Source organism: Bombus vancouverensis, chromosome 1 (assembly GCF_051014615.1).
Source record: "Bombus vancouverensis nearcticus chromosome 1, iyBomVanc1_principal, whole genome shotgun sequence".
NCBI lineage: Eukaryota > Metazoa > Arthropoda > Insecta > Hymenoptera > Apidae > Bombus > Bombus vancouverensis.
In genome coordinates this window covers 12,970,491-12,997,841 of record NC_134911.1, presented here as the reverse complement: position 1 = coordinate 12,997,841, position 27,351 = coordinate 12,970,491, and the positions used below count along the sequence as shown (strand labels likewise).

The 27,351-nt window shown below is 32.9% G+C and overlaps 5 protein-coding genes across 9 annotated transcripts; 2 read left to right on the top strand and 3 right to left on the bottom strand.

Annotated features, from left to right (window-relative positions):
- Positions 1-20: 20 nt before the first annotated feature.
- On the bottom strand, positions 21-9,746 carry Not1 (CCR4-NOT transcription complex subunit 1). 2 transcript variants are annotated; one of them, XM_033327724.2, is made up of 14 exons: positions 9,352-9,746; positions 8,577-8,789; positions 7,993-8,427; positions 7,611-7,907; positions 6,584-7,527; positions 6,332-6,485; positions 5,252-6,253; positions 3,541-5,178; positions 3,197-3,460; positions 2,906-3,123; positions 2,613-2,819; positions 2,416-2,542; positions 810-2,338; positions 21-729 (listed from the first exon to the last, which is right to left on the bottom strand). In XM_033327724.2, exons 1-14 carry the CDS (start codon positions 9,451-9,453, stop codon positions 651-653), a joined length of 7,209 nt encoding a protein of 2,402 aa, XP_033183615.1. In that variant the 5' UTR covers positions 9,454-9,746; the 3' UTR covers positions 21-650. The 2 variants fall into 2 exon arrangements, with proteins under 2 accessions (XP_033183615.1, XP_033183616.1); XM_033327725.2 differs by having other exon boundaries at positions 2,422-2,542; positions 9,352-9,745.
- Positions 9,747-10,403: 657 nt separating this feature from the next.
- On the top strand, positions 10,404-12,852 carry LOC117153569 (putative RNA polymerase II subunit B1 CTD phosphatase RPAP2). 2 transcript variants are annotated; one of them, XM_033327732.2, is made up of 6 exons: positions 10,404-10,572; positions 10,663-10,777; positions 10,844-12,031; positions 12,088-12,248; positions 12,333-12,503; positions 12,576-12,852. In XM_033327732.2, the coding sequence occupies exons 1-6, from the start codon at positions 10,511-10,513 to the stop codon at positions 12,733-12,735; spliced, it is 1,857 nt and encodes a 618-aa protein (XP_033183623.1). In that variant the 5' UTR covers positions 10,404-10,510; the 3' UTR covers positions 12,736-12,852. The 2 variants fall into 2 exon arrangements, with proteins under 2 accessions (XP_033183623.1, XP_076475786.1); XM_076619671.1 differs by having other exon boundaries at positions 10,413-10,572; positions 10,668-10,777.
- Positions 12,853-12,917: 65 nt separating this feature from the next.
- On the bottom strand, positions 12,918-15,756 carry NELF-B (negative elongation factor B). Its single transcript, XM_033327734.2, has 8 exons — positions 15,547-15,756; positions 14,641-15,462; positions 14,402-14,569; positions 14,197-14,322; positions 13,847-14,116; positions 13,489-13,773; positions 13,215-13,415; positions 12,918-13,128 (listed from the first exon to the last, which is right to left on the bottom strand). The coding sequence occupies exons 2-8, from the start codon at positions 15,247-15,249 to the stop codon at positions 12,976-12,978; spliced, it is 1,812 nt and encodes a 603-aa protein (XP_033183625.1). The 5' UTR covers positions 15,250-15,462; positions 15,547-15,756; the 3' UTR covers positions 12,918-12,975.
- Positions 15,757-15,898: 142 nt separating this feature from the next.
- On the top strand, positions 15,899-20,841 carry LOC117153571 (coiled-coil domain-containing protein 102A). Of its 3 annotated transcripts, none has more exons than XR_013058742.1 (7): positions 15,899-16,229; positions 16,445-17,178; positions 17,254-17,479; positions 18,464-18,673; positions 18,773-19,020; positions 19,091-19,206; positions 19,277-19,296. XR_013058742.1 is itself a non-coding variant. In XM_076619679.1 (7 exons), exons 1-7 carry the CDS (start codon positions 16,119-16,121, stop codon positions 19,297-19,299), a joined length of 1,614 nt encoding a protein of 537 aa, XP_076475794.1. In that variant the 5' UTR covers positions 15,899-16,118; the 3' UTR covers positions 19,300-20,841. The 3 variants fall into 3 exon arrangements, 2 of the variants coding, with proteins under 2 accessions (XP_076475794.1, XP_033183626.2); XM_076619679.1 differs by having other exon boundaries at positions 17,278-17,479; positions 19,121-19,206; positions 19,277-20,841; XM_033327735.2 differs by having other exon boundaries at positions 19,121-19,206; positions 19,277-20,841.
- Positions 20,842-20,883: 42 nt separating this feature from the next.
- Positions 20,884-26,875, bottom strand: LOC117153567 (uncharacterized). The gene is made up of 6 exons (XM_033327726.2): positions 26,657-26,875; positions 25,861-25,962; positions 25,641-25,796; positions 25,183-25,570; positions 24,993-25,106; positions 20,884-24,855 (listed from the first exon to the last, which is right to left on the bottom strand). The coding sequence occupies exons 1-6, from the start codon at positions 26,714-26,716 to the stop codon at positions 21,209-21,211; spliced, it is 4,467 nt and encodes a 1,488-aa protein (XP_033183617.2). The 5' UTR covers positions 26,717-26,875; the 3' UTR covers positions 20,884-21,208.
- Positions 26,876-27,351: the final 476 nt, after the last annotated feature.

Here is a 27,351-nt window from a genome sequence, read left to right as displayed (position 1 = left end):
TTAACATATAAAGCAAAGGATTACTTAAACCACATTTTAATTAATCAGCTTTATCTTTTTTCGTAGCTACAATTCTTAAAAAATTACATCAATGTATACTAGTAATTATATACTATATTACAGATTTTCAGGTGCACCATACATTCTGCAAATACTCCCTAAATGACTTACATAGTACAACATATTAATTTTGGTATTGATTCAATATACCACTTATTCATATTACATTTATATTCAATTTAACCTACAAAAATTCACTATTACTTCTTGAACACCCTTGCTGTCTTGACTTCCTCTTCTTCATTATGATACGCATTATACTGACATTTGTGCTATAATATTACAATGTCGTGGTAACACACTGTCTCAAGTACACTGTTCAAAAGACACATTTTGTGAGGTTGAATGTTCGTTGCTTTCTGATCGATGCAACAATATTTTTATTAAAATATTAACATAATAGTAATCTCGCTTATTCTAGCTCAATTGATACACTTAATATACGATTATTCAATATCTATCCACCAAAAGTTAAGCCCAAAGTATGGTACATCTATCCGTACATTAACAACTTTTTACACGCGATTCTTATTATTTATGTTCTTCTTTTTTACTGTACACAAATCGACAATGAAAAATAAAGCGTCCTATCACTCTGGGATATTCGGTTCCCGAATGGATTCTAAATCTTTTAGGTTCCTACACGAATGAGCTATTGAATCGAATAACCTGAAACAATATAAATAAAAAAATATACATTATATGAAAAATCAAAATAATAAAATACACAATTATCATTAATAACTTACTTTTCAATTTCTGGTGCACAGTGAATAAATTCATGCGTCCAGAATTTGTATGTTGGATTTTTGATAAGTTCAACAAAAGTAACAAGAAGACCCCATGGGTGAGGTCTATTTACAACAAGTCTTTCAAGAATAACTCTTGTAATTTGTTCTTGTATCGCTTGCGTATTAGCTTCAACAAACAAGTACAGAAGTGTACAACAGAAGTAATTCGTATGGGTGTTAGGATACCGCAACTGATTCATAATTGCATTTATGAATAAATAACGGCCTTCTGTATCAAGATCCACTGCCAAGTTTTGAAATATATCCATATGTGCAGAATGTGCGATAGCAGACATGTTAGGCGTATGTCCTTTACTGCGAATAAAAGATATAGCTTGTGTCCCAACATAAAGTACGAGAGCGTTCATTAATGGAATATTATAGCGAAAACCGGTGTCTTGAGACACTTGTAAATTACTACGCAATTCAGAAAGGAAAGTAACTGGAGCTCGCGCTTTTAAATACGAATCAAGTTCTTTTTTGAAACTTAATGGCTGTATCATAGATGCAAAATTTGTCAATATTCGGGGGGTATGTGTTGCTTGTTGTAGCAGATTAACTGTTAAATTCGGCGTGAATGGATCAGGTAACCGCATACTTCTTGGATATGCACTTAAAATAATATTTTTCATCTGTGTGCAATTAAGTGGAATTACATCACAAAATCCATAGTGATATTCACAAAGAAATTCAGGAAAATCGTGTAATAAGACTAATAGTACTCTAACTGTTCCTCTGTATAATGTATGAACAGGCTTTGCAAGTTCCGTGTTTCGAAGGTATGATGCAAGGTACTTAAAGAGATCAATTAAAAGTTGCGCATACATGCCCCAACATTTTTGTTGTGGTGTAATCGCAAGCGTACGTCCAATAAAGACTCTGTGTGCAACTATATCCAACCAAGCGTAACAAAATCCTGAAGCTTTGGCTGGTCTAAGTATATGTAGCGTATGGCAGAAAGCAGTTAATACTTGATAATTTATTGCTTCCAATACAGGTTCAGGGGTGCAAAGTTCCAAAAAAAGCATGATGAAAATTCTATGATACGGTAATTGTTGAAAATCAGTTCCTCGCATTTCCTGATCCTGTAGTAATACACCAGCAACGATTCCCAAAACCTTGTTCAGTAAATTAATTTTTGTATGAGTGTTTGTGCTGTCACCAGAATGTTTTACCAGAAGTGCGATCAAACGAACGAAAGCATCCAACGAATGGAAACATTTCGCACGAACAATACATTCTACAGAATTTGTCTCAGCTAAAGCACGATAACACGAATCGACACACATCTGAGTACTCAACTTAAAGAATCTTGTTATGAGATCGTCTGTTTTAAGGATTCCATGAATGTTCATTTGATGGACAAACATTCCGAAAGCTTTCGTGGGATCACGAGCATGCGTTGGATTATGATGCATTGAGATCCATTCGCGTAACAAATATTCCGTCTTTTCCATCAATCCAGGTGGATCGTCAAAGTCACGAGCCTGTAAAAAATAAATAACATAAATTGTAAATACAAACGTGTGTTCTTGGTGCCTTAAGATTGGCAGAATTTACTTACTCTCACCTGTAGAATTCCAGAATGAATATGCGCCGTAGGGCCAGCAGGAGCTCTGTCTGCTAATACTCCTGTATCATGATTTAGGCGCAATGATTCTATCAGATTTGTCAGTCTAAACAGTAAAATTCTGAAAAAAAAAATATATGTTTTATTTGAATTAATTCTGCACTAATTAATATCGTAATATTAATAGTCACCCTTCAGGTGGTGCTCTGTGGTGAGCTATTCGGGCAAGTATTTCAATTGTGTGAAATAGGTCAGATTCGGCAACATGTGTAGTTTGTCTTTCATCAATTAAATAAAGTTGCACCAACTGCATAGCAAATGCTGTCGCCATAGAATTTCCAGAATCTATAGCTTGAGCCAAAGCTAAATCATACTGTGGAAGACTAATTAAATGAGACCTAAAAAAGATAGTAACGGTACTATTTATATTTTATCACTCAAATAAATTTAATAATTTAATAATATATTATGAAAAATAGAATACCTGATAAGATAATCGACAGCTTCGAAGTTGTATCGAAACTCTTCTCGACACTCAGTTAAACACCGAGTAATGTGTTTGTTTGTCCATTGCATGCCATAGGCACGTGGATCTTGTAAACATTTTAAAATACGTAGATGAAGTTCTCTATATCGCAATATAATTTCTGAATCTATTACACCGCTGGTAATGGTAGGGCCATCTAATAAACCTTCTACAGCCTAGAATTAGAGATATATAGATTGCATATAATGTAGATTACATACTTAAATAATATAATTTGTAATAATTTACTTTTTTAAGTAATGTCATAGCAGCGCCTGCATCTCTTGATCTTCGTGTTAGGATAATAGAATCTAAGAGACTGTGAAGAGCAGCATGTTGTGGAGGAGGTGTAACTGGACCCATTGCAGCAAGCAATACTTCAACTTCAGCTGCAAGTTTTTCTAACATAGCTCCAACTTCATCGTTACTCACAGCTGCTGCATATGCAGCAACTTGTTGTGCCGTCGCTACTGCAACTGCTGGATTAGCAGCAAATGCAGTTACAGTAGGTTCCTTTAAGAAAAAAGTATTTTAAATAAACAATATTATATAAGAATTATAAATATACGACATATAGAATATGGAATACATACTGTAACAGGTTTTGGCATTAACAAAGCTTGTGTGTCTCGTTCAGATAGTGGTAAGAATCCTGGAATATTCCTCGCAAATTCTTCATAAACAGCCATTTGTTGAGGCGTCACTCCGCCAACTTTTAGTCTTATTTGTTCAGGCATTCTCTCAGCTTGATATTTAAGTAATGGATCGCAATATCTTCTTCCTTCTTGCCGTGCAATTTTTCGTAATTCAATTTCATTCAATAAACGTTTATCCATTTCTGGAATTGCCTTTTCAATAGCTGTTTTTTGTACAAATGCGCAAGCAAGTTCCATATTATCAGCAGCTACTACATTAGCTGCTTGTTCTGCAAGTTCTTTTTGTTGTGGGGTGGTGCCCATCATTGCAGTTAAAAAAGCTTGTTTTAAATTTGTACTAATTGACGCCAAAACTTGATCACGGCAAGTAATCATAGCCATTCCAGCAGTTAAATTACGAACCATATGTCTTGCTGCTGTTCTCATTCGAACTTCTTCTGGATCTAATGCAAAGTCTTTTCTCACAATTTGTTCGCTAGTGGTTAGAGCTATTTTGATCGATCGATCAACTACAGGATGAATCCATTCTTGAATTGCTCTTTCAACAGCTGGACGAACAAATTGTTTCAAATGTGGGTGCGTTTGGAATAATGGCAAATTATTATTAATGGTGATATGTTGAGAAATATTAGCAATCCCTGTTACAGAAATATCCATATAATTAAAACGCGGCTCTGGTGGACCAGTAGGTAAAGATGGTGTTGTATTTGCTGGAGCTGTTTGTGGAACAATAGTTCCAGCTGTAGTAGGACCAACCAATTCTTCAATAGGACCTTGTGTTTGTTGCTGATTGTTGTTTGATTCAGACTTTTTATTAGGATGTGATAGCTGATATTCTAAGTTCCGTAATTTTTCTGGATCTTTTAAATAAAGCGCAGGTTTTAATTCACCTACATCAATGCTTAAATTTTTGCATAATACTTCTATCTCGAATTTTAAATTCAATTTTAGGTCTGGTTCTTGATGTAATTCTGCTAATACATTCATAATTGCCATTGTCCAAGGATTAGGTGGACGAAAAACACGACTTTTTGCACAACTTTCAAGTACTTTAGCAACAAATGGAACAACATAAAGAAGTTCTTGTTGACCTTTGTGATATGCTTCGACAAGTAAACTTTTTAGATCTATATCAATGTGTAAAATCGGTTTATTTCTGCCAAGAGTTAACATTCCTAGCCAATGACCTAAATTTTTTAAAAGTGAGCGATCAGAAAAATTCGCTATTCCTTTATCACTCCGTAATAAAACCTTTATGTTTCTAAATGTTTCTCTAGTAACCATTTTGTACACTTCTGGTAATTTCAAACAGTCCAGAAAATTTGAATATAAAGCATGGAAATTTAATTCTATGCTTGCACGTTTCATTACTAAATACTGAGCCATCCAAGGCCAATACTCTTCTGTGACAATTTCTCGAATTTCGTCACATTTTTGTTGTAAATTAAGTTGACTAAGATTATTGAAGATGAATGCTGTTTTATCTTGCAAAGCTTCTGGAGGTGTTGTTATCTTTTCTTCTTTATCGGTTGCTACTAATAACGTATCAATGTTTGTTGCATTAGCAATAGAAGGCTAAAATTAAAGAAAAAATCATAAGTAACAATGAAAATGTATTATGCAGTTCTCAAATTTATATTTTACTTACTCTGGCTGAGAGAGAGGTGGTTGGAGTCGTGGATGATTTCGCTTGAGTAGTGCTTGTCGTTATTGTTGTTGTTGTAATAGTTTTATATGGTGTAGTAACTGGTGCCAGCATAGCTGCTAAAGATTTTGGGAGAACTGGACCTTGAGGTCTTGTGGGAGGCTCCTGCCCCTGGAATCCATATTCTATATACTCAATTAAATGTGGTGGGAACTCACTGAAATGTTGAATTGCCCTGACGTGATCACAGTATGTTTGGTAGTCTTTTAAACGGCTTTTGAACCGATCCAGAGCTGTTATGCCAAAGTAATACATCTTGCTGCCTTCTGGTTTCCTAAGTGCATCCAATACAAATCTCAGAGCTAATCCAAGTGTCATATAGCTACTAATCAATCCTCTTTCGATAATTCCTCCGAATAATTGTGCCGTAATTTGCAACTCTTTATCTGGGTATTGAGGAAAAAATCGATATTCCTCAAATAAGTTTCGCAACATACAGTTGAATACTTCTCTCTCTCTTTTACTACCAGAATCTTGAAATTTTTTTAACATATCAAGAACTTCATCAATTGATAAGGTAGGATGTGGCGGATGGTTGTATATTCGCTGAAAGTAACTGTTTGCTTCATCTTCAATTTCTTTGGAAACATTTTGTGCCATATCAGGAAATAAGTTCGATGCTTCAGGTATTCTTGCTTTTTCAATGCCTGTTGGTGGTCCAAGTCGTCCTAATCCTCCGATTGTTGTACTTCCAGGTAAAACAGATGGTCCTTGCGTACCAACTGGTCCTGAATGCAACTGTGAAGATAACGGTAACATTGGAAATGGACTTGGAGAAGGTCCCATGAGACGAGATGGAGAGCCAGGTGCTGATACTAAAGGTCCAAGTGCACCTGATAAATTAAACGCAGAACTACTTGGTGGACCAAGACTGGAACCCAAACCAATAGATGCAAGACTTGAACTTAAATTTCCAAGCGGATCCACTTGTTTTGAAGAAAACAACTACAAAATTAAATAAGATATATTTATATATAAGATTAGTGTACAAGTAAATATAAGAAATTACATTAATTTCGATACCTGTCCTCCCAAAGTTGCTGGATTAAAAGGTTCCAATCCACGATGTCGTAAAACTCCTGGTGGTGGAGGTCTACTCATTGTACTTTTACTCAACATTAGACTACAATTTTGTACCATTGTCATTATTGCCTCGGAACATTCTTGAGATACACTTCTGTAAAATAAAAAAGAGGGGAAATAAAAAAAATATTAATAATAAGGAAATATTATTTATATTAAAAACATTTAGAATACAAAAACAGTAAAACATACCCAGCGCATACTTGCAAACAAGCAAGCATTGTTGTTAGTGTTTCTTGTGGAAGTTGACTTGCTTTTGGTACTGTAAGATCTTCCTTTATACCAGGTCCCATTACTTGAGGACAACGTCTTTGTAAAAACTTTACACAAGCAGTAACAAAAACTTCTCCTTGTTCTCTAATTTTATCAGTCAACCATTTTTCTAATTTTAAATATTCTCTTCTTGAAGCCAAACAGGCTAGATCAATAACAAATGGATACGATTGAGCAGTCAATAAATGAGTTAATGCTTTGAGGTCTTGAGCAACATCAAGAATACGAGATAGTCTTGTTTGATCATGATCTCCACGTATATACCATTCTGCCATAGCATGCATAATAATAGATTTTATTTTAACTGTATTTCCATGCCATGCATGATGTAGAATAACAGCTGAATTTGGATGATTCCCAAGAAAAATAGGCATTAATGTACTAAGTAATTCTTGTCTAAGTATTGTAATAGGAGCACTAATTTGTAATAATGCTAATACAAGAACATCAGGGCAGTGTTGAATGGGCCATTTAAATATTTCTTGAACTGGTCCATACAGTCCTCTTTCTGCCATATGCAAGAGTAATTCAACTACATTTAAGGACCTCCAAGTTTGTGCTTCCTTACTGTCACTCTCTGGTGCTGCTTTCAATACATCAACAGTTACAGAATGATATGGATAATCGGCGAAACAAAATATATCAGGGCACTTTAAAATTTGTTGCACTAAAGAAAACTGTCCTTCTATGTTATCCCAATGACGATAAAAAAGTTCCACGGGAAACATATCTGGAGGATATCCTTGATGTTGCAATCCCAACCTTAATCCTGTGATCAACAAATTCAATCCTTGTCTATCTTTGATAACAAATTCTGCATGATCTAGTTTAACTATCACTTCATTCCAAGATAATGTTGATTGCTGTAATTAACAATGAACATAAATTAAAATTAAATACTTAATTTAATACATAAAGTTATTAGATATCAGTTACTAAAGATTACAATTTCTTTTAAAGCTTGAACAAAAACTTCAACATTCCATGTAGTAGGAGCAGCATTATCACTTGATTTTTCCTTATTTGCATCTTGTGTAGCTCCTGAATTACCCCAAAATGATTGTAATCCTCCAGCATCATCAAGACTACTACAGCTACGTGCCATATGACCTAAAACCCTTGCTGCGCATGTTGGAGATATTTCTCGAGCCCCTAAACCAGCCAAAGCTGATCGACATTCTTCAACACTGTTAGTGAATCCATATCCTAATTCCATAATCAATTCTACTAGAGAATTCCCATCCTAAAATAGACATATTACATGTATTAAAAGATTTTTAATATATAATATATTACAATAATTATACAGTTATTATTATTTGTATTACCATTTGATTAACAGCCATGTTTAGTTCGATTTTGGTTTGCGGAGTTTCCCCGTTGTCTGGGTACAAGAGTGGTGCTAGCACCACTGGTACCAGCTCACGGGGAAAATCGCGCCTCAAATTCTTGAGAAATTTTTCTTTTGCTTCAGATGAAAGGCCAAATTGATTGGCTGAATGAAAAGCTTGAGACAATATAAGATGAAGAACTTCAGGTAATGAATCGTGCAATCCTTCTTCGTGATGTCTGTTGCTTGTTTCAGAATTAATATAATTTTTTATCAATTCAGGCAGCTGTTTTTGTACGTGCTCTAGAGCTAATGTACGAATTTCAGTATTTTCAGAATGGAGCAATGCAATCGCAAATGCAACTTCTTGTACCAGAGTTAACCCAAGTGCCTTTTTTAAACGTAAAAAAAACTTTGGTGATGGGTTCAAAGTCTAAAAGATAAAGTTAAAATTAACAAAAGTTGTTTGTTTTAAAAGAATGTGATATAAAGAAATGTTTAATATATATCAATTTATATAAATATACACATATACACACACCAATTCTGATAATCTTTACCAAAATAAAAAGTAAAATATACCTTTTGTTGATGAAATGGATGGTCTATAGCAAAGCACAGATTAGAAATAAAAGAAGGTTTGCTAAGAAGATTAGTACACTCTTGTTTTAGAAGTTGCACTTGAAAGTAATCTCTCGCACTTAATTCTGGTGACTCTCCTGTAGAAAAGTCGATGCACGAGAGTAAAGAGCGCAGCAAATGTCTGTCTGCCTCCAAACCCTTCCACTGCACCAGCTAGAATACAATAATACATTTTAGAATGATGAATTATCATATATAAAATATGTATATAAACATGAATATATTAGATATGACCTCTACGGCATTATCACATATTCAGTAACAGAAATAAAACTGAGAAAAGATTATAATATATTTCAAAATAACTTCAAACAAATAAGTATTTTACAACTATTATATTTGTTAAGTAACTGAAACATTATTATTATTATTTATGTTTTAGAAGGGAGCATTGAAAAATATACAGAGTTTCATCGTTCGAAATAATACGTTGGAATACATACAAATTACGGAAAGAGGCTAAGTTCAAGATGTATTTCATGCCGCGTGAATATTCAATTGCCATTACTTATAGAATAAGTTTATTAATCTATATATAAATCCACATTTATTTTTTTTTTGTGAAGATGTTCACTTTAATAATTGAAATTAAATGGAATCTGTAATAATATTCACGAAGCATATTGCGTTGTTCCGAGGACGGCGTGTGATGAATAGAAGGTGGAAGGGGTGGACATAAGAGATGCAGTAGTACAACAGGTTTTTTTCTACTTACAACTGATATTTCTTGGCAGCTGTCTCGAAAATTTTTCTTATTTAAATTCGTAACCAAATAACTGATTTGTGACAAAGTAAAAGATAACGAGTCCAGGTTCATAGTTCCATGAATACGACCTCGAAAGCTTCAAACACGTTTGAAGCTTTCTTCGGTATCCACGAATTGCCTCCCCGGATTCTCTCCTCGTTAAAAGCATGAAAACTACATTGGCACAGTCCTGCGACCAACATCGGGATTAATATTTTGAAATACAATTTCAAACCAACGTCATGGCGAGCACAACAAGATAATACTCAAAACGTAACACTACTCCAAAATCACACCATATAACCAGTCACACTTTACTGGTCTTTTTTTCCATCTACTTCGGTAGACTTCTACCTCTACAAGACAGCCGGTTCAATGTTTCTTTAAATCGTCACTAGAGAGCGTTAACGTTCGAATGAAAATCTATTACATTTTCTTATATGTTATATTACTAATTTTTACATAATTGTAAAAAATTTTCTTATAAATTCTATTATAAAGAGCATGTCAATTCATTTTTTTATTTTACAATCATATACGATTAAGAAAACAACTAAATTTGTTTGGACTTTGATTAATTAATTACGTAAACAGGTTGACCAACTTTACTATAATCATTATTTTAGTGAAAAATAGATATGTATATTTACTAAAATATTTTTCAAGAGATGATAAAATTGTAAATTCTTACTTAATCACATTCGAACATTAGCGTTAAGTATATAAAATAAAAAATAGCAATGATGCTCTACTAAATAATATAAGTGAATCTTAGTAGAAACATAAACTGGTATAAATAATATTATATGAAAAATGTTCACTCCATTTTTGTATATTTTTAAATTTTCTACTTTTTATTAGGTACTATACATTTGTGTGAAGAATAGTTTTAAAATCTGATTTACAACTTGATTTTATTATAATTCAGTTATTCTATTATTTTTTATTATTCCTAAAATGCAGGAATTTTTTTATCTTACGTTTTCCAGACATATCTGCTTCTAAAATGAGATATTGTATAAAATAGATCACTAGTAGAGTAATAGTACCAATAGTACACAAGAGTAGGCTGAGTTGTGACTAATAAAGATTCTATAAAAATAGATTTTCTTGTAATTATTATTTAAAAATGGAGATGTCTAATATTAGAAAAGAAACTTTTGAAAGGAAAAAAGTGAAAAAGAAGATGAGGTAAGATTTACTTTGCATAAATGTATTTAAAAATATAATTGAAATATAAAAAATATATGTAATATATACTAATTTATTACATTTTTTAAGTAAAGCACAAATGCAATTAGTAATAATTAAAAAGAAACAATGTGATGCAAAAGCTCTTAGAATTGTTGAACACCTTCTAGAACCAAAAATAGATTTCCAATGGCTTTTGACTAATGTAAGTATATTTTTATGTGTTTAAATAATTTGACATTTACTTTAAATAATTATCAATTTTTTACAGTTAGGATATATTAACAAAAGTCACATGGAAGATGTAATTGAGGAAAGGGCTATAATCAAATTATGTGGCTATGTATTATGTAGTAATGCATTAACAAAAATAATTGATCAACGATACCATATATCAACAACAAAAAATAAGGTTTATGATATAACAAGGCGTAAAAATTTTTGTAGTTCACATTGTTATGGAGCTTCAAATTACTTATTAGAACAAATGCCCACGAGTCCATTATGGTTGAGAGATAAAGAAGAAATACCAGAATTTAAAATATTGTTAAACAAAGACGAATTAAAAGAAAGTATGCTTAGAGATGAAATTCATGTGAGAGATATAGAAATGGTACTGAATTCTGAAAACACAGATGAACATGTACAAAATAATAAAACATGCAAAAGTACAGAAAATACACTTCTCAGTAAATCTTCAGAAGTTGAAGCACATGATGAATATACAATAAAAATGTCCCCAAGAAGTAGTGAAAATGTAGCAAAAAATATTATTGGAAAACCTGGTATTTTAAAAGAGTTTCCAGAAAATGGTGTTAAGGAACCTGTAGATGTGAAGAAAGTATCTATTAATTCAGAAGATAAAGGTAGCACTGCTAAAGACTACATAAATGATAATACTGTTAAAAGAATATGTACCATAGAAGCTAATAGCTTACTAGATTATACAGAAATTCAAAATACTACAAATGTAAATAATTGTGCTACTCTTGTAAATAAAGACAAAAATCAAAATACAGAAAATAAAGAACAAAATGAGTTACTTGAAACATCAGGAACAGAGGATAATACAACTATTTCAAAATATAATACTGTTATTAGTAATAAAGATCCTATACAAAAAATAAAACAAAATAAAAATAAAAAAAATAAGCAACAAAATTCTACTAAAGAAAATCAGTCAAATAAATTTTATAATCTTGCAATTCATATTGAACATAATGTAAGGAATTGGATTACTGAAGATACAATTTCTTTATTATTAGGAAATGAAGATATTAAAAATCAATTGTTAGAAAATATAGTTCAACATGATAGATACATGCATTTGTGTAAAAAATTAAATAAATTGCAGTTGGAAGATGAAAAAGACATCCATGTAGATTTAACGACAAATTCTTTAAAACCACTACCTCATTTATGTGTTCTTCAAGAAGAGGGGGAAAAAATGGAATTAAAAGTATGTACAGCTTAATTTAAAAAGTAAGGAATTTCTAACATAAGTATCATTTGTAGGTTCGGGCATTTTATAAAGGGAGTATGATTATAGAAAATCACAAAAACACTACAGAAGTTACTGATCAGGATAATGATTTTACTCCAATATTACCTTTAACAGAAGCACATGCACCTAAAATACTTCGACGTCGAATATTTTTAGACAAACTTAATAAAATGTAATATGATCTTCTATGTTTCTTTAATATTCTTAATTTATAATTTTATAAATATGTTTATTTTATATTTTTTTTTTGTTATAGATTACCTGACCTATTATGTGCTTTAGCTAGTAATAAATTACCACAATATATATACAGCAGAGAAAAGAGTACTTTAATTAAAGCATTAATTAACACTTTCTCATTGTCTGCTGCAAATGTTATTTTTAAAACAGCTGAATGGACTCTTGTGGGTCTTATTATCATTAAAATGTAAGTATTTCAACAAACTGTAGATATTTAATTATCATAAAAATGATTAATGTTTTAATATATTTTACTTAGGTTGAGCATGATAGATCCTGAGTTAAAATTTGTATTGTTAAGCAAACAAGCATCAATGTACATCTCAATGATTTTAATGTCATACAAGTTGGATTCAAATTATTTAGACAGACTAGTAATGGAATTAATTAATAATACAGATAAACAAATACCTGTATAATAATAAAAATACTAATGTCGTTTAAATCATGCATATTATATAACATTTGAATTCTACTCTTTGAATATTGTATTTGAATAATATAAGTAGAATAAAGATATACATATGAAATTTTTATTATGTTTTACATTCATTATTCATTAAAATTAAAGAAACGTGCAACGTAAAAAACTAACTGTTCATAAGTTTCATAATTAAGTTTTATTTTTGCATATATTAATAAAAAATGTTACATTATGTTTACAATGCTGGTGTAGGTACGCCAGTAAGAGGAGAGGGTGGACATTCAAGACCTAATGTATCTATTTGTGTTGTTGTTAATTGATCCTCCGTAGAGCGATTCCCAATTTTATCACGTAAAGCTTCATAAAGACTATGTACTGCTTCATTATGCTGAAATCATACATGAGGTTATGAAACTGTTATATAGTTATGATATAATATAACTTTATCTTTTTCTTTTAATAAAAATATATTACCTGACTAGTTGGTTGGAGTGCTTTTATTAGCGTATGAAGACGAGTCGGAGGTAACTTTAGATGGATGTACCAAAGTAACTTTAATAAATGGCGTGTAACATTGTCTCTGCCTAATCCAGCTAAGAAAAATTCGTCAAAGATGACTGTACAGAATGATTCATTAGGAAATTCATCAGCCATATTTAATATTAATAATGATACCTGCAAATCATGTGCAAATTAATTAATTATTATGCTATCAATGATTATTAAGTTTTAAGTAAAATGTACTTACTAAAGTGTGTAAAAAGGGATCTTCAAATGCACGTTGTGCTTGACAATTTGGTAAAGTAGCTAATACTCTCATTAAACCCCTAGCATCACCTCTACCTCTTCCTATTCCACCACCACCTCCTACATGTAATGCATAATACATAGACAAAACAGCAGCAACTCCTGAAAGTTGTGCATATGCTTGACAAGCATCAGGAGGAGGACCAGAATGTTCTATTATAGCAATTGCACTTTCTCTCTCATCAGGCGGAAGTTTACAATTTAATTGTCTTATTTGATCATCGACCTAAAATATGAATTACTAATTATTACATTTATTTAAAATTACGTATTACTATATACAGCCTATGTAAGTTTACCATTAAAGACATAAGTGCAGGTAGAAATTTTGTCACAACTTGACTATCTAGTTTCGGTTCCTTAAAATCTTGCGAATCAATCATTTGCCAAGCAGATAAACCTAATGCAAGCATTCTGAGTAACAATACAAGAACTGCATTTTCTCTAGGCAGTGCTTCACCATTTATCAAATGAAGTGCAATTTTGATTGCGCTACTAGCAAGGAAATTTACTGCATATGGATCACATAATATCATGCTTAGATCACCCAAGACTTGTTCTTGACCTCTCTGTAGAAAAATGCAGATCATTTTACTTTCTATCAATAAGTAAATAGGTATTATTAAATGCAAATATTTTTATTACATACCTTAATACTATCCAAAAAACCTTGTAATTCACGGGATCTTTTAATGTCAACATTCTTTTCTCTAATACATGCATCAAGGCACCAAGTAAATTTATGACATGGATCAACAGAAATAATATCTTGTACCTAAATATTTAATATTTAAATAATATTATATTCATTTTGCATAATATTGTATAAGTAATTTAAAATGATACAAATTTACCTCTAAATCATGTAAGGCCATTAATAATTCTGCTCTTAATGTACAATAATGTATATTTTTTGTACGTAAAAATAAAGTTCTTAAAAATTGTAATACCATGTCATATAATTTTACACTATGTCCAATCATATGTGCTAGTTTTTGTACTACTTCACCTTGTCTTCTTACCTAAATATATAAATTATATAATTAGAAATTCACAATTTTTTTAATGAATATTTATTTCTAACATACTATACCTTGGGAGAAGGCATAAAGAAAAGACTATTTAAGTTTCGATGATCAAATAATATTTGTTCTTTCTCAATGATATATCGACTAAATAATGGAGAAACTTCATCTCCAAATAAACTCTGATTATCTTTCCAAATTTGACGTTTAACTTCAGTGTCTGCATCATTGTATAATTCTTTTTCTCGAACAAGTACTCGTAAATATTTATCTTCTATGTGTGGAGTATTTCTTAAAATACACATAACAACTGGCCTTAGTGCTGCAACTCTTACAGCTGGAAAACTTTTGGACAATAATTCTTTTAATCTTCTGTCACCTGCTGAACCTCTGTCTGCTCTTTCTGTTCCAATTTCATTAATTCTTTTTATTAATTTTTCTCTTAATTCTTCAAGAACTGATGCATGAAAATCTAGTCTTCTTACTCCATGAAGATCAAGTAAAGGTAACATTGGACGTAAAGATGGTAATAAAATACCATTTTCTAACTGAAATTCTTCAATTGCTTTTAGCGGGTCTGTACAACTTGTTAAAGCATCTCTTAAGAAACCTTGTCCAGGTATACCAAGATCATCCAAACCATTTCCAATCTCACAACTATTTTTCACAGTATTCATTACTGTTTTGTTTATTTATATGGAATATCTTTACACACAAATGAATACAGAATTATAATGTAATATTATATGATTCAATAAATTTTTTAATAATTGCGATATATTTTAAGATGTACAAAGAATCATTTCTAAATATTTTTCATTTTTAATTGCAATTATTTATCAAATACGATTTCTCATCATATAAATAATTTTGTATTACTTTTATATAACCTGAAATTATCAGTATATTGTTACACATCATTACAATATCACAATAAATTTAGCAATAACTTCTTATTGAATTTATATATATACCTGCTTAAACCAACAGTGAATAGAAAGAATATACCTATGCGGCATCACTTGACAGCACAAATACCGCTACTCGACATAAACAACTAACGGACGACGGTAGCGCAGAGGTTAGCGCAATAGATTACGAACGTTCGGAACGCAGGATCCGAATTCCAGCGACTGAGTCAGATTTTTATTCCACGATTCTAAATAGGAAGAAAATATGGCAGTACCCCCAGCAGCGACATCTACAGCCACCAGCCACAATCATCACGGACACGACTTATACACCTCACCTATTTATACTTATTCTGTTTCCTTTTACGAAATATGTACCTATAGCTATATACGTATATGTATATTTATATATAGATAACACAAATGTCAGCTCAGATAAATATACTATGTGATGTATAAAGATCAAATTTACTCAAGTATTGTATTCAGATTGCTATTCTCTTAAATATAATGTAAATTAAAGTATAAATAAGATACAGAAATTGTCTCTAAATTTGTTAAGTGATCTGATTCGAGAGGGAATATATACTGTTTAACGTACATTCATTCATAAGATAGTAGCATTTTAGGTTACTATGGCACAATCAACAGCTAGTGGAACGTCTTCTCGACGATATATGAAAGAACACGATGTTAATGTACCATCTTCATCACGCTATGTGGATAGTGAATGGGAAACTAAAGAGGTAATAGTTAAAATTTGTTACTCTTATTTTTGAATCATAACAATTTGTTCTTGTTACTTTACATAAAAAATAAATTACACTCTATACATATGAAATTTTAAAAACATTTTACTCTTACTTATTTCTGTATAAACAATAGCAATGATTACATATATTTATTTTAATACTAGAATAATATTTACCTACAGTAAGCTTTTTATTTTCAATATTCTTAGGCTTTACGACAAAGAGAGCTTGAGGAAGCAAGAGCGCGAGCTGCACAAATGGAAAAAACAATGAGGTGGTGGTCAGATTGTACCGCTAACTGGCGAGAAAAGTGGAGCAAAGTACGTAATGAAAGGAATATGGCAAGAGAAGAAGCAAAGACGCTTAGATCAAAATTAGAAATTGCTGTAAAAGATGCAAATAGTTATAAACACGAATGCCAGGAACTTGAATTACAAAATGAACAATTAAAAAAAGAAATGGAAAAAATACATATGGTATTGTTAAAACACGCTGGCCAATTTGATCAACAAATTTTTACAGTTTTAGAATCAGATCCACAATTAAGAAATACATTAGGTATAGATGAATTGTTGAAGTTTTACAATAATGTGGAACAAAGTGAAAGTGTAAATTCTCAGAAAGATTTACTTACTTGTAAAGTTCTTGATGACTCTAATGTTTGCTTAGGAAGTCATAGTATCTTACCAGATAGAGATATTGAAGAATATGTATTGCAAGGTGCAGTGCCAAAACATGCTGTAGAATTATATAAAGAGAGCCCTCTTAATTCATTAGATAAAGATATTGCAGGATTGGTTGCAGATTCTAATTCTGTAGAAGATAATGTAGAGAAAAATTCGTCTTCATTACTAACTCGTATAGATGATTCATATGCACAAAAAATAATTTTACTCCAACATAAATTGGATGAAGCTACAAAAACTATTTCTACTGAAAGAGAGTAAGAATATGAAAAATTATTATTTGTTTATATCTAACTTCAATTTACTGAATTAATTGGATTTTATTTTAATAGAGAAAAAAATTCTTTACATCGTAGTATGGAAAAATTGAAAGCAGAAATAATACAATTAAGAGAACAGTGTGAAGAATTAGAAGAAAGCAAAGCTGATGTTACAAGAGAATTACTTGAACTGAAAGATCGGTTTCAAATTAAGCTTAGCGATGTACAAGCTGGTATAATTGATGAAGCTTCCAGTAGAGAAGGAATGAATCGTCGTCTGTGTGAACTTAGGGCTGAGGTATATCTTATAAATATATGTCGGAGAAGAGTCAGGAATAGGGTTGTGGGCGTTTGATAAATCTTCATTGGAATTGGCCATCGTTGTGGTATAACAAAGGTACAATCTGCTAACACGAGTATGGATACTACCGACTCTACAATCAACCGCGGCGGTTGAGCACTCGCAACACTAGTGATAATGGTCTTAGGTTCGATAACGAATCCGCGGTCAACGGGATGATAGATATCCTTGCTTACAAAATCTAACTCAAACGTGTAATACTCACAGATCGTAAGGCGCTACTCTCTTCGTCGATAAGATCGCAAGAAAGAATGAATTTTCGTCCTAATGATGCCACAGAGGAAAACTATGATGGGGTGTGTCTGAGGACACGAGATCATCGGATTCGTCGAGTATAGTCCTCGTTCAGAAAGTACGGGAAATTGACGTCGCTGTCAATTGGTCAATTTGGGACTGATGCTTTGGTGGTAACGATATTTGACCCTAATTATCCGATAGGATTACATACCGACGCTAGTTTGGATGTATATGAGGTTACTTTAATGCATAAGGTTGAAGGTATACATACTTACAGGTATACATACATACTTGACGAATCCGATGATCTCGTGTCCTTAGACACACCCCACCATAGTTTTCCTCGTGGCATCATTGGGATGAAAATTCATTCTTTTACATGTTTGAGTTGGATTTTGTGAGCAAGGATATCTATCATCCCGTTGACCGCGGATTCGTTATCGAACCTAAGACCATTATCACTAGTGTCGTGAGTGCCTAATCACCGCGAGTGATTGTCAAGTCTGTAGTATCCATACTCATGTTAATAACCCGTACCTTGGTTGTATCATGACGATGGCCAATTCTAATGAAGATTTATCAAACGCCCACAACCCTATTCCTGACTCTTCTCCGACATATAAATATAGAAATATATTTAAAACTTTGATATATTTGTAATTATTTGTGATTATATGACTTTAGTTAGAGAAACTTCAAGCAGAAAATGCAGCCGAATGGGGAAAACGAGAACGTTTGGAAACGGAAAAAATTTCTTTAGAACGTGAAAATAAGCAACTCCGTAATGAATTAAATGATTTACAAGAAAGGATAGAATCTCGACGATCACGTCCAGTTTCCACATCAGACAGCGATACAAGACAATTGCAACAAGAATTTTTAGTTAGGAATGTGGTTTGTACTATGTACTAACACTTTAATTTGAATATAATATATGTTTAGTATATAATTATACTAATTTAATTAAACATTTGTATTATTGTTTATTGTTAGACAATATTGAAAAAATCTCTGGAAGAAAAAACAACAGAACTTTCACATGCCATGAGAAGATCAGAGCAATATGAAGCAGAAGTAAAGAGAGTTAGAGCGAGAGTAGAGGAATTGAAAAAAGAATTAGCTGCAGTTCAAGATGAAGTGGATGCTGCAACTAACAATGTTCGTAAATTGCAACGAGCAAATAAGGATCTCTTAGAACAGTTAAAATCAGCTAATGTACAATTGGAACATTTTCGAAATAGGTAAATGGTAACAATATTTATTAATATCTTGATTATATTATATATCCACATTTTTTTCATTAAATTATAGAACTCATATTGACAATTAATTTGTTATCAGTACTGATACCTATTCGGTAGATGTAGGAACAGGAGAAAATCTTGAAGAAAAATTACGTATAACTAATGATGGCAAATTAGCAAATGGTAAGTTTCAATATATTGATTTTCGTATCAATTTAATAAATATAAATAAATCATATAAATACTATTTCAGAGTATGAGCCACAGGAGGCCTAGTATTCACTCATTTTAATAATAATATTAAATTAATTCGAGCAATGATAAATGTGAAACTTGGAATGTGAAAAGCAATTTTTTCCATATTTTCCAAAATGTATACACCAGTCGATGTAGCAATACTTTTGAATTATGTCAAAACCCTGTTAAATGTATAAGAACTTATTTATTTGATAACTGAACTGAAATAATGAAATATTATTGTCTATTTCAGTATTGTATTATTGTTTAAATTAGACTATTTTTTCAAGTTTGTATTATAATTTGCTCTTTCTTATTAATTTTACATATAACTGTATATATATATAATTCTTTTTGTAATGTTTTATACTATGAACACTTTTGTGAATATTTTAAATATTTCTTATTTGTAAAAATTCACATTCCAATGTATTATGTTTTAAATATTTTTACTGTATGTATATAAATAATGTATATAACTTAAATCATATATGTCGGAGATGAAAGGACACCGGAGCCGTCCCTCTGGAACTTCGGGAAAATCCGTAAAATCATAATTAAAGTTTACAGTCGTAATTAAACAATTTGCCGTTATCCTGCCCAATTGTACTTGTTTGCGATTTGTGATAATAAACTTGGGCTCAAGGCGACTGTCAATCAGTCGCCGAACGTAGCCGCGGTCAACGGGATGGGCGCTTCGCCTAACAAAGATGTGGAGTTATAGTATGATCTTCATTAAAAGAAATACCAATAGAGGTACTTGACAGTAAAACATTCCAACGGTTCCTGAGGACAATGAATACCTGATGTTGAGGCACGTACACAGCACAAGTCCAGTTAGCCCGAGGACCCGCTATAAAATCTGAGTTTTTCCGGCAATTAAGATTTTCCAAACGGACAGACAGTCTTTGTCCCAAACTGACCAATTGACAGCGACGTCACTTTCCCTTACTTTCGAAACGAGGGCTATACCCGACGAATCCGATGATCACGTGTCCTCAGATACACCCCATCATAGTTTTCCTCTGTGGCATCATTGGGACGAAAATTCATTCTTTCTTGAGATCCCACCGACGAAGGGAGCAGCGCCTGACGATCAGTGAGTTTGAGTTAGAGCAAGTATATCTTTCATCCCGTTGACCGTGGATTCGTCATCGAACCTAAGACCAACGTCACTAACATCGCAAGTGCCCAACCACCGCTGTTAATTGTCGAATCAGTGGTGTCCATACTCGTAGCATCAGGCCGTATCTTCGTTATCACACAACGATGGCCAATTCCAAGGGAGATCCATCAAACGCCCACAACCCTGTTCCTGACTCTTCTCCGACATATATGTATGTAATTTCAAATTTTGTTTCTTACCTAAAGACTGGTGAAGTTAGATAATGAGAGATTATCTGTACCATCTATGATACCTGATATTTATATGTGCGTGGTTTGTAAAATAAGGTCTAAAAAATCGTGAATGTACCTATGTCTATATTATATGGAAGTTAATGCCCTAATTTTAAGTAGAAGAACTATTTAAATTCAAGCTTGACTGTAATGAATTTAAAAGAGGTCATATATATTTATTAATTGATGTAATTAATATTCGAAGGCGAATAGAAAGTAGAATCCTTTATTTGTTTAATATATGTTTTATTGATAAAAAAGGTTAGATACTAAAATTTGATGCAGCATTAAATTTATAATGTACACTCAGTACAAGTACCTCAATAAAAATGATATGTAGTGTGTATATGTGAAAGAAATAATAGAAATATTATTACATTCATAAGATGTATGAATGATCATAAATATTAATGCAAGGATAAACAAGAAGAATAATCTAAATTGTAATAAAAAAATATCTCTAATATTAGTAAAGTATAAAATAATCTACGAATAAAAACTAAGTTTTTTTAAACAATACAAGAGAGTTTTTATACCTTATAATCACTATTTAACATTTCATGGGAGTACCATCGGGATATGTCGGCATTTTTGGTTTGCAAATTTTTGTTCTACCATTAGAACCATATACAATATTGCAAGAGAATGTAAAATATCCACAAGTTGAACTTTTCGTGTAATAACGATGTTCATATTTTCTTGGTGAATTTCTACCATCTAGTTTACCAGCAATGCTGTTTGTTATTGTATAATAACTTGGTTTCATTGGTACATTAGAATTGTATTTCGGATATTCTGTTGAAGTTTGATATCGGATTTGTGGAAAAGTATTTTTTTGCTTTTCTTTAGATGCAGCATGACTTTCTATTAATCTTTCATGGTTAGTTTTAAGAGATCTGATTTCTGAAATAGGTGATTTATTTTCGTAAGTTAAATTTGGTTCTTTTGGAATCAGGGAAACTGTTTGAGATTGAGATTTCCCATCGCCATGAGTAATAATTTTATCACCAGCTACAGATATTACTCTACCACGAAAGCCAGGTGGTATAGTGTACCTCGATTGTAATGATTGACCAGGTTGGAGGACATCACCAACTTGTGCTGTATTAGTATCTTGTTTCACGTGAACGTCATACTGATTTCCAGCTGCAACATGTAATGTTTGTAATTGATAATTACTATTATTTTGTTCTGCAGCATAGCTTTTTGAAATCTTCGGATTCATTGAAGTTTGAAATGATGACATGTCATAATCTTCACCATTATATTCTTCTTCATAATCATATACTGAATCATCCAGTTGGGACTTCTCAACAGATTGATCTGATTTACTAGTAATATTTCGTGAATTGTCATCTGGCTTAGTAAAAGTTCTTCTTTGGAAACTAGAACTAGTTTGTAAACCTGACTGAAGTTTATCTTGATTATATTCATTATCTGGGGCTGTATTTATCCTTTCACTACTATTCTTCTGTACAATTTGTGGTCCATAAGATGGTTTGAATGGTTTAAATAGCTCACTATCCGTAAGATTGAAGTTGAATGGCTTTCTAGAAGTTGCTGCACCAGATCCCGATCCTGCTTGTGCAGCACCAGTGTAAGTAATTCCATATTGGAAAGATCCTTCAAGTTGCGATTGAGATTGACCTGTATATGCTCCACTTTGAGCGGAGGCTGTTCCACCTCCGCGGAATGGTTTCGAATATCTTTCAATTTTTTCATCTGTCTTAAGATATGGTTGAAAACCAATTTGAGCTTGACTTGAAGTACTTCCTTCACCATTTGCTTGAGCATCTGCCATTCCACCTTTGGAGCTTGCTTGTACTTGGGAATTTGTACCATGATTCCAGCCACTACTTTGTGCACCTGTTGTTGTGGCACCTAATTCTGAATTTAATTGAACTTGTGTTTGACTCTTTCCATAACCACCAACTCCTTGAGCATTGCTTACTACACCTCCTTTACCACCATTAATTTCAGCTTGTGCACTTTTATTTATGTCAGTACTACCAGCTTGAGCTGAGAATGATCCAGAACCACTATAAGTACCTGTTACTTGAGATTGAGCTGTACCTTGTTGAAACTTGCCTTGAGCTGATGCGCTTGCTTGAGTACCTGAATCTGTTTGTTTTACAGAACTAGATGCTTGAGAATTAGAGTTATCATTTTCTACAGGTAAAAGATTACTAGGTTGTTGATAATATTGAGGAATCTCTCCAGTATTTGTTATGGATCTTATATTGGATGGATACTGTATACTACCAGGATATTGTCTGATACCTTGTCCTTCACCTGGGTATTGTTCAATTACTTGTCCATGCCCTACAAGACTTGAAGTTAAAGCTCCTTTATCTTGCCATCTTGAACTGCCAGGATATTGTCCTTGCAATGGGTAGCTCGGCGGTATTATTGCACGATTTTCTGAATATTTTCCTTGAAAAGAATCTCTTGTACCATCAAGATTACTTGTTCCCGGTGCAGTACCTGTAGAATATGTAATACCACCACTTGGAGCTGTGACAGATATTCCTGGTATAATGTCTCCATCAATCTTTCTACCTGGTATCACGTTTCCTGGATAATGTACAGTTTCTCCTAATTGACTTGCTGGTGGTGAAATACCACCACCATAAACACTTGTAACATCAGCAGGACGACCAGGAAAAGTCCTTGGTGTACCTGGTGTTCCAAAAAATTGTGTAGGGGACTGTCCACCGGGATACACATTAGTATCTCCAATTGCTTTTGAGTCTGTTATAATTTGGCCATGAAGAGTATCTCTGGTATCTGGTACAGTACCACTAGTATAAACACTACTCGGGTAAGGTACACTACCACCAGTTACAGTACCAGGTACTCCTCCAGGATAAGTAACATCATCATTAGTCGTAGTACCAGGTACACCCCTAGGATAAGCTATGCCACCACCAGTTGCTGTACCAGAAATTATTCCAGGGTGTGCTATGCCACCAGCAGTTGTAGTACCAGGCAGACCTCCGGGATAAACTGCAGCATCACCAGTAGTAGTACCAAGTACACCTCCAGGATAAGTTACACCACCACCAGTTGTAGTACTAGGTACACCTCCAGGGTAAGCTACAGTATCGCCAATTGTAGTACCAGCCACACCTCCAGGATAAGCAATGTGACCAGTTGTAGTACCAGACACACCTCCAGGGTAAATTGTACTACCACCTGTTAAAGTTCTAGGCACTCCTTCAGGATAAGCTACACCACGACCAGTTGTTGTACCAGGTGCACTTCCAGGATGAACTACACCATCACCTGTTACAGTACCAGGCACTCCTCTAGGATAAGATACACCACCACCAGTTGTTATACCAGGAATGCTTCCAGAATAAGCTATACCACCACCAGTTGTTGTACTAGGCATACTTCCTGGATAAGTTACACCACCACCAATTGTTGTACCAGGCATGCTTCCAGGATAAGCTGCATCATCACTAGATACACCTCCAGGGTAAACTGTACCACCAGTAATTGTAGTACTAGGTACACCTCCAGGGTAAGCAACATCACCACCAGTTGTAGTACTGGGAACACCTCCAGGGTAAACTGTACTACCAGTAATTGTAGTACTAGGTACACCTCCAGGGTAAACTGTGCCACCATCAATTACAGTACTAGATACACTTCCAGGGTAAGCAACACCACCACCAGTTGTAGTAATAGGTATATTTCCAGGGTAAGCAATACCATCACCGGTTGTAGTAGTAAGTATACCTCCAGGGTAAGCTACACCACCACCAGTGGTAGTACGAGGTGGACCTTCAGAATAAGGTATACGCCTACTTATTACAGTACCAGGCAAACCACCAGGGTGAACTGCACCACCACCTGTTATAGTGCTAGGAACTCCTCCAGGATATGCTACACCACCAGCAGTTGTTGTACCAGGTACAGTTCCTCCAGGTACACTTCCAGAATGAACTACTCTACCATCAATTGTAGTAGGTATATTTCCGGGATAAATTGTGCCACCTACTCTTGTTGGGTATGATGCATCACTACCAGTTGCAATGTCAGGTATACGTCCAGGATACATTGCACCTCCACTAAGGTAAGGCATGTGATCTCGAACTGTACTAGCAGGTATTTTACTAGGATAAGTTGTACCCATTCCAGGAGTGATCATACCAGATTGTCTAACAGTATTATCTCCTGGCTGTTTGATTGCTGAAGAAGCATTAATTAATGTACAATAGAAAGTTCGAAAAATTCAGAAGATTAGAATGAAAATTCACTGATATGTTATTCATTGTGCATATAACGGTATGCGAAATTGTGTTTTCGGATAGCAATATTTACAATACCTGGAATTTGAACATATCTATCTGGAACATTTTCATCAGTATATTTTGAACAATCTTCACATCCATTACTACCCAATGACATACTTTGTGCTTGCCCCATACCATTGCTTCCAGCTAAAAATGTTTTGCAATAACAAAAATGCAAAAAATCATGCAATAACATAGTAAAAATGTTTTCTTAATTACGCACTAACAACTGCGCGGGAAGATTGTTGAGTAGCTTCAGCCTCGGCCTTGCCTTCTTTCTGTTCATTATTACCGATACTTAAGTATTGAGATTGTGTCTGTCCTCGAAATTTTCCTGGAGATGGTTGTACTTGACGACGCAAACGATTTTGTTTAAAGTTTTTATTAAGCTTCTGCCTTTCTTCAAGCGCGACTTGTCTCTTAGCTCGACTTATCAGCGGTGTTAGAAGTATATCAGCTACTCTTCTTGTTACGATATCATTTTCATCCAGGGGAAGTATATTAAAAAAAGGATCTATCGTTTGTTCGAATATTGGAATAGTTTTTTGTAGTAAAATAATTTTGTGGCCATTACAGAAATCAACTATTCTAGCCCCTGCAATTTGCCATGCCTGTCAAAGGTAAATTATTTTTTGTATTATATAAGTAATAATAATGTTAACAATATCAGTAATGTGTTACCTCTAATTTTGTCAAAACTTCGTTTGGAGCATAAAGAACTTTTGATGTTTGCTTCTGTTCAATTCCATTTTCTGAAAATCCTTCTGCAGCGATATTGTCTTCTAGTTTCTCTACATAGCAATTGTTTTCTTCTCTATCTTTATATGCACTAAAATGCTGTAAGAAATAAAAATTATAAAATATTGTTTATACAATTTCGGTGAGTAAAAGTTCTCATTACCGTTTCATAATCAGTAAATGTCCATTGCTTCTTTATTAAGTGCTTGCTAACATTCGGTATTTCAAAGTCATCATAGATGGAGCGGTCAAAGCGTTTTTTTTCCTATGAACGAAGAATGAAAATTATTAAGGGAATTATTGAGATTAAAAAAGTACGTAAAACGAACAATATAGTTTTTTATAAGATAATTTTTAAATCTAAAAAAATTGTTTTACACTTTTTACACTTTTTAAATACAATATTCGAATCTTAATCTCTTCAAAATGTGTATTACTTAAATTTATTTCTAAACAATACATAATAATTGATAACATTTTGTGATAAGACAAACAAAATAAAAGGAGACGTAAAAGAAAAGAAAACTAATCGAATATAGGAATTAGGAACGGGTCGAGTTGATTTCCTATCAACTTATCTTATGAACTTTGATCTCCAAATCTTTGGCCTCTCAACTAGCTAGAGTCACACTAATATTTAATTTGTATTAAAAAATTGAGTAAGTTTTATTCGAATTGGGAAAGGTACATAAAGAAATTCATTGTATATGAATTATTCATTATAATAAATTACGTACTTTTCTTATTATCTGACTCAGATATTAATATACTCTATAATGTGTCTACAATATTTTGATTTGTAAATAATTTAAAAACGAATATATTTAATTAGACATCTATAACTTTTTTTTATGAATATTTTTAAATATGCTTTAGATTAAATTCATTCGTTGCGAGCAAATGTTTTAAAGATTAAAAAATTAAAAAATTGAAATGAAAAATAATGGATGACAACTTACATAGTATTTTGAGAGTACTGATCCCGAGAAGAAAACCAGGATGACAAGGATCGGTCGCATGGCTCCAGTTTATTTTGAGGCCTTCGCTGCGACTGTTGGCTTCTATTTAGCGGTAGTTCTAGTAAATTCATTCGCCGATTCCCTCCAAATATGTAGTACCTCTTCCCTGTTTTTCTTCTTCTTCGGCTTACTTACACTCGATCTTGCAAAGAGATCAAGAAGTATGAGGATTTGAATTGAAGCTTGGGTGGGGGAATAGTTTGATAGGGGAAATTCTAAGAAGCGTGGGTATGTAAATCGTGATATGAAGTGCGTCTGCAGTCTTATAAGCATCACGTTATCTTATGTCGTCTCATGATGTCCAGATCTCCTTACCGGCATGTTTTCACAAGCATTTTTATGCTTTTATAATAACAATATTCATGAAGTTGTGCGGAGAATCTTTAGAATATATGAAGAAATTAATGGAAATAAAAGACAAACAAAGTCAGATCTAGGCCATTTTATCTAATTCATATTCTTTGAACAGCTATTCATTTATTTGTATTCAATTTATTACAAATTCTATTTTATCAATTACCAAGTATTTAGACCAAACTTTTATTAAAAAAAGCTACTTGTATTGCTATACAGGAATACATATATAGTAAAAAAGATCATTAAAATAATATACCCATTATTTTTTGTTCTTAGTA